The following is a 7,099-nucleotide window of genomic DNA, read 5'->3' as shown; positions in this document are numbered from 1 at the left end:
TAAGCTAAGACTGACTCTAACTAGACCCCCACCCTTCCTGCAGCAAGTGGGACACACCCACCACACTAGGGGGGGGGGGTGTTAAGGTGGAATGGAAAGCTCCATTCTATATACCTGTAGCTCTGCCATGTTAGCTGCCACCTGCTGGTGAACCAGGCATATTACACTTGAACACAACAGTTACATAGCAATAAATATGCACATTATACTAGACCTGGAAAGAAATACATAGGATGACATTAAGTTAACCAAAGAAGATAGTAGCAAGGTGCAAAGGTGGTAATGCCACTCTGGGGCGTTACACATCTCTTCTCTGGCAGCGATCCTATGAGATATCTAGGTAATATATATATATTATAACTTGTATTTTATTAATTTAGTCCTTGCTTCCACTGGGTTTAAGAGTCCTACTTAGAGTCCCACTTGACAGCCTGAGTAGGACTGCTATCAGTCACTGACAGGACCGCCCACTGGATTCCTAAGCGCAGAAAGAGCAGGGATCTAAATGAATAATATTTATATTTAATCTTTTCTCATGAAACTACACATCAGTCTATTTAGCACCTTCTACTGTGTACCATCAGACCTGCCAATCAGACACCATGACCAGTGTTGAGCGAACTTCTGTTTTAAGTTCGGTGTCTAAAGTTCGGGTTATCGAACAATCCTGTTATGGATTCCACTACCACGGACCATGACGGAATTCGGAATCCATAACAGGATTCTTCGATAACCCCAACTTTGGACGCCGAAGTTAAAACACAAGTTCGCTCAACACTAACCATGACAGGTTTCCTTTAAATGTAACTAGTGTTAAAGCGTCACATCTATTTATCAGCTCAAACTTGAGTCAAGGAAGTCAGGTTTAACTGGGTTAATTTATTGCACAGCCAATGACTTCAAGCAGCCACGTACTATAGGAATCCAAAGCAGCTAGTGTTCTGAAAACAGCAGTCAGCTGTGTCACTGCACAGGACAAGGGAGGCTCCGCCGTGTGTAACCTTGTGTGAGCTGCCAGCACTGGATCATTAGGAGAACTGTGCATGTACACGAGAAGCCGTGCATGAACTGTGCTGTATTACCAAGCTGAAAGTGGAGATGGTGGTCATATTCTGAAGAAAGCCCACGTCTGTAATAATGAGCGCACCTGCCGCTACTAGAGTTTTTATACTGTCCCTAACAGCCATTCCCGTCACTTATCTCTTCAACTATGTTTCTACAGTCCAGAGGTAAGTGGATGAACTGTGTACATAATGCAATTTTTCTTCTACTGTGTGTATATATATATATATATATATATATATATATATTATAGGGAGGGTAGATAAAGTATGCAAATGTGTAAGATATAACTTAATTATTTCAGTATGTTGTACCATATACCATAGTAAAGTGCTGCGGAATATGTTGGAGCCATATAAATACAAATGACTATTAGTAATAAGGCTGGGTTCACCTGTGACTGATTAGCTGCGGATTTCTGTGCGGCAAATCTGCAGCGTTGTACAGTACCAGCAAAGTGGATGAGAATTTCAGAATTCTCATCCACATGCTGCGTGAAAAAAAAAAACACCAGAAAAGCTGCGATATTGCGGATTCGAAATCTGCATCATATCAATTTCATTGCGGATTTCACCCTTTTCGATGCAAAGAATGACAATGCATCCAATCTGCAGCTTTTCTGGAAAAAAAATCTGCAGGGTGTGCATACACCATTTGGTGCCTTTCTTCTGCTGCAGATTAGAAGCAGAAATGCTGCAGAGTTTCTGCTGAATAAAATATGCAGCTAATCAGTCAGATGTGAACCCAGCCTAAGGCTACTTTCACACTTGCGGCAGAGTGATCCGGCAATTTGCATGCAAATGGACAGTATTTGTAGATGGATCCATTCACTCCTATGAGAGCGCCGAAAATAGCAGATCGATGTGCTCAGCTATTTTCAACGGACCTATTAAAATGAATGGGAAGCCTCCACACAAACGCGACCACCACTCAATTCACTTCTTTGTGGCTGATGATAATCTGCTCAGCTATTTTTGTGGCTTGCATAGGAATGATTGGATAGTGGCCGCGTATGCGCTGTGCGCCCTCCTTCACTTGGCTTACTCCATTCTAAAGATAGGTGCACCTATCAGACATTGGGGCATATCCTTGAGATATGCCCCAATGTCTGAGGTGAGACAACCTCAATACAAACTGAGTATCATTTCAATAAAAATATGACAAATCAGTTTTAACATTCATTCCCTTTGGATCGCGAGACTCAGACATCATAATCTGATAGTCCTACATTGTGAGAAGGCCTTTCCTCCAGTAACCGTTGTGTTTGGGTTAGTTTACTCTTTCTGTCTCGCTATGTCTCTATATCTGTGTGTGTGTAAATATATATACAGTACAGACCAAAAGTTTGGACACACCTTCTCATTCAAAGAGTTTTATTTATTTTCATGACTATGAAAATTGTAGATTCACACTGAAGGCATCAAAACTATGAATTAACACATTGGGAATTATATACATAACAAAAAAGTGTGAAACAACTGAAAATATGTCATATTCTAGGTTCTTCAAAGTAGCCACCTTTTGCTTTGATCACTGCTTTGCACACTCTTGGCATTCTCTTGGTGAGCTTCAAGAAGTAGTCACCTAAAATGGTCTTCCAACAGTCTTGAAGGAGTTCCCAGAGATGCTTAGCACTTGTTGGCCCTTTTGCCTTCACTCTGCGGTCCAGCTCACCCCAAACCATCTCGATTGGGTTCAGGTCCGGTGACTGTGGAGGCCAGGTCATCTGGCGCAGCACCCCATCACTCTCCTTCATGATCAAATAGCCCTTACACAGCCTGGAGGTGTGTTTGGGGTCATTGTCCTGTTGAAAAATAAATGATGGTCCAACTAAACGCAAACCGGAAGGAATAGCATGCCGCTGCAAGATGCTGTGGTAGCCATGCTGGTTCAGTATCCCTTCAATTTTGAATAAATCCCCAACAGTGTCACCAGCAAAGCACCCCCACACCATCACACCCCCTCCTCCATGCTTCACGGTGGGAACCAGGCATGTAGAGTCCATCCGTTCACTTTTTCTGCGTCGCACAAAGACACGGTGGTTGGAACCAAAGATCTCAAATTTGGACTCATCAGACCAAAGCACAGATTTCCACTGGTCTAATGTCCATTCCTTGTGTTCTTTAGCCCAAAAAAGTCTCTTCTGCTTGTTGCCTGTCCTTAGCAGTGGTTTCCTAGCAGATATTCTACCATGAAGGCCTGATTCACACAGTCTCCTCTTAACAGTTGTTCTAGAGATGTGTCTGCTGCTAGAACTCTGTGTGGCATTGACCTGGTCTCTAATCTGAGCTGCTGTTAACCTGCGATTTCTGAGGCTGGTGACTCGGATGAACTTATCCTCCGCAGCAGAGATGACTCTTGGTCTTCCTTTCCTGGGGCGGTCCGCATGTGAGACAGTTTCTTTGTAGCGCTTGATGATTTTTGTGACTGCACTTGGGGACACTTTCTAAGTTTTCCCAATTTTTCGGACTGACTGACCTTCATTTCTTAAAGTAATGATGGCCACTCGTTTTTCTTTACTTAGCTGCTTTTTTCTTGCCATAATACAAATTCTAACAGTCTATTCAGTAGGACTATCAGCTGTGTATCCACCTAACTTCTCCACAAGGCAACTGATGGTCCCAACCCCATTTCTAAGGCAAGAAATCCCACTTATTAAACCTGACAGGGCACACCTGTGAAGTGAAAACCATTTCAGGTGACTACCTCTTGAAGCTCATCAAGAGAATGCTAAGAGTATGCAAAGCAGTAATCAAAGCAAAAGATGGCTACTTTGAAGAACCTAGAATATGACATATTTTCAGTTGTTTCACACTTTTTTGTTATGTATATAATTCCACTTGTGTTAATTTATAGTTTTGATGCCTTCAGTGTGAATCTACAATTTTCATAGTCATGAAAATAAAGAAAACTCCTTGAATGAGAAGGTGTGTCCAAACTTTTGGTCTGTACTGTATGTGTGTATATGTATATATATATATATATATATATACATATATATGTATATTTAATCTATTTCATTTAATGTTTGTGTGTGTTGTTAAAAGATATCGACAGTATCCACTATAACAGTGACATCCACAGCCCCCCACCCCTTAACACTGACCCCCTCCCCCACAGTACCCTATCTCCTTAAAATGGGACCTCCACAGCAGCCCACCCCCTTAACTTTGAGCTTTACAACAGCCTGCCCCTTTAACAGTGAGTTCCACAGCACCCCACCCCTTTGACAGTGATTTCCACAGGCACCCGCCCCCTCAACAGTGACCTCTACAGCACCCACCCCTTAACACTGACCATAGGTTACAGACCCCTTAACTGACCTTCACCATTCACAGCCCCGTTAACAGAGACCTCCACAGTACCCTGCTCCCTTAAGGGTCCATTCACACGTCCTTTTTTTCTTTCCTGATCTGTTCCGTTTTTTCAGGAACAGATCTGGACCAGATCTGGACCCATTCATTTTCAATGGGTCCTGAAAAAAAATCTGACATTGTGCTGTTCGTTTTTTTTCAGGACCCATTGAAAATAAATGGGTCCAGATCTGGTCCAGATCTGTTCCTGAAAAAACGGAACAGATCAGGAAAGAAAAAACGGACGTGTGAATGGACCCTAACAGTGACTTCCACAACACCCCACCCCCTTAACAGTGACCTCTACAGGACCCAGCCCCTTAACACTGACCTCCATAGCAGACTGTCCCCTTAACTGTGACCTCCACCGTTCCCTGCCCCTTAACAGTGACTTTCACAGCATCCCATCCCCTTAACAGTGACCTCCACAGTGCCCACCCCTTTATTAGTGACATCCACAGTACCCAATCTCCTTAACAGTGGTTTTCACAACACCCCACCCTCTTAAAAGTGGCCTCCACAGCAGCCTGCCCCTAGGGTAGCCAGAGGTCCAGTTTTAGGCCGGACAGTCCGGCTTTCAGAATCCCTGTCCTCCGTCCAACGCAGGGCCTGGACAGACACTGATGTCTTTTTGAACAGCTCACTCTCAGACAGCAGCACTGTGCTGTCTAGAGCGTGAGCTGCAGGGAGAAAGTCAACCTCCCCACCCCTGCAGCTGACAGAAGTTGATCTTTAACTTCATTTTTTCAATCTCTGCCGACTGTGGAGTGGGAGGGGCGTGGCCTAATCAGATTGGGGCGTGACTTAGTGTGACCTGGGGGCGGGGTTTTTAAGTCCATCTTTTGAGGGTGGCCACCCTACCTGCCCCCTGAACTGTGACCTTCACAGCACTCCTCTCCCTTAACAGTGTCATCCACAGCGCCCTGCCCCTTTAAAGGAAATCTGTCACCAGGATAATTGCTATTGAAGTAAAGCAATAGCCTAATAGCACTTAGTACCTTATTTCTGGATGTGCCTTTGTTTCAGCAATAGATGTTTTCTATCTTCTGAAAATCCAGTTTATTTGGTATGCAAATGAGCCAGTAAGGTGCCCAGAGGGGCATCACTCTATGCTGGGAGCATCGAAAGGGGGGCAGAGTTATGGCTTAAATGTGATGTAGGAGGGGTGGGTGTACACATTGTGGCAGGAGGCGTGCCTGGGCTCCTTCCTGCAAGAGTGACGTCCCTCTAGGCACCTTGCTGGCTCATTTGAATACCAAACAAACTGAATTTTCAGAGGATAAAAAACATAAGGTTTTAAGTGCTATTAGGCTATGGCTTTACTTCAATAGCGATTATCCTGGTGACAGATTTCTTTTAAAGCTGACCGACAGCAGTGAAAAAAAATGGCTAGATTGTTATGGAAATCTGGTGTAAAACTATGTGTATGTTGAGACTGCGAGCTTCTATAGGCTGATAAGGGTCATCATGTGACCAGGCTTCTATTGGCTAATGCATTTTTTGGGAATATCTACGGAACGTTACGTGCTAGAGAGCTGAGACCTGGTCTAAAACCTTCCAGGACACCTTATGTACCTGTGTGCCAAATTTCGTGATTGCAAATGCGACCGTGCGGATTCCTTTAGTGGACATACATACACACACACACATACATAGACTCAACTTTATATATTATATATATATATATATATATATATATATACTAGACATTAAAGGGGTCTGCACTTTCATTTAATTGATGATCTATCCTCTGGATAGATCATCAGCTTCTGATCGGCGGGGGTCCGACACCCAGGACCCCTGCAGAACAGCTGTTTGAGAAGGCAGCGGCGCTCCAGCAGCGCCGCGGCCTTCTCACTGTTTACCGCCGGGCCGCCGGCCCACTGACGTCACGAGGCTAAGCTCTGTTCACTTGAATAGAGCTTAGCCACACCCACGCTAGTTGATACTAATCGTGACGTCAGTGGGCCGGCTGCCCGGCGGAAAACAGTGAGAAGGCCGCGGCACTGCTGGAGCGCCGCTGCCTTCTCAAACAGCTGATCGGCGGGGGTCCCGGGTGTCGGACCCCGGGCGATCAGAAGCTGATGATCTATCCAGAGGATAGATCATCAGTTAAATGAAAGTGCAGAACCCCTTTAAGCCTGTTACAATAACGGGTGCTAGAACATTAGTGCATAAACATTAGTAGGAAAAGTCTATATTAAATGGCAAGGGAACTTGACCACACTGACTGGTGGCTGAGACTGGTGCCTGTGGCTGGTGGCCGAGACTGGCGGCTGTGGCTGAGACTTCTGGCACTGACTGTTGGTTGTCGCTGGTGGCCGTTTTTTGTGATAAAAAATGGCTTTTTTGGTACATTTTTTTTTTTTTTTTTTTTTTTTTTTTTTTACGGCATTCACCAGACGGGTTGGATCACATACTATTTTTATAAAGCAGATTGTTATTTGTTATTGACACAGCGATGCCTAATATTTGCATTTTTTTTTTTTTTTTTTGTTTACACAGTAAAAGCATTGTTGAAAAAAAAATCATGTTTATGTGTTTCCATTTTCTGAAAGCCATATTTTTTTTATTTTTGGGGCGATTGTTTTAGGTTTGGGTCTCATATTTTTTTTAGATGACGGTTTGATTGGTACCATTATGGGGCACATATGACTTGGCTTGATTGCTTGGTATTACACTTT

General features: G+C 43.9%; 1 protein-coding gene across 2 annotated transcripts in view; it reads left to right on the top strand.

Annotated features, from left to right (window-relative positions):
- The first annotated feature begins 959 nt into the window (after window positions 1-959).
- TM6SF1 (transmembrane 6 superfamily member 1) overlaps window positions 960-7,099 on the top strand; it is a 72,079-nt gene continuing 65,939 nt past the window's right edge. For both annotated transcript variants that reach the window (XM_044283254.1, XM_044283253.1), the window contains exon 1: window positions 960-1,229. In XM_044283254.1, the coding sequence (XP_044139189.1) occupies window positions 1,138-1,229 (92 nt within the window). In that variant the 5' untranslated portion in view covers window positions 960-1,137. The remainder of the gene's footprint in view (window positions 1,230-7,099) is intronic.

The sequence above is a fragment of the Bufo gargarizans genome, chromosome 2 (genome assembly GCF_014858855.1).
Source record: "Bufo gargarizans isolate SCDJY-AF-19 chromosome 2, ASM1485885v1, whole genome shotgun sequence".
NCBI classification, from domain to species: Eukaryota; Metazoa; Chordata; class Amphibia; order Anura; family Bufonidae; genus Bufo; species Bufo gargarizans.
This window is presented reverse-complemented; position numbering and strand designations above follow the sequence as displayed.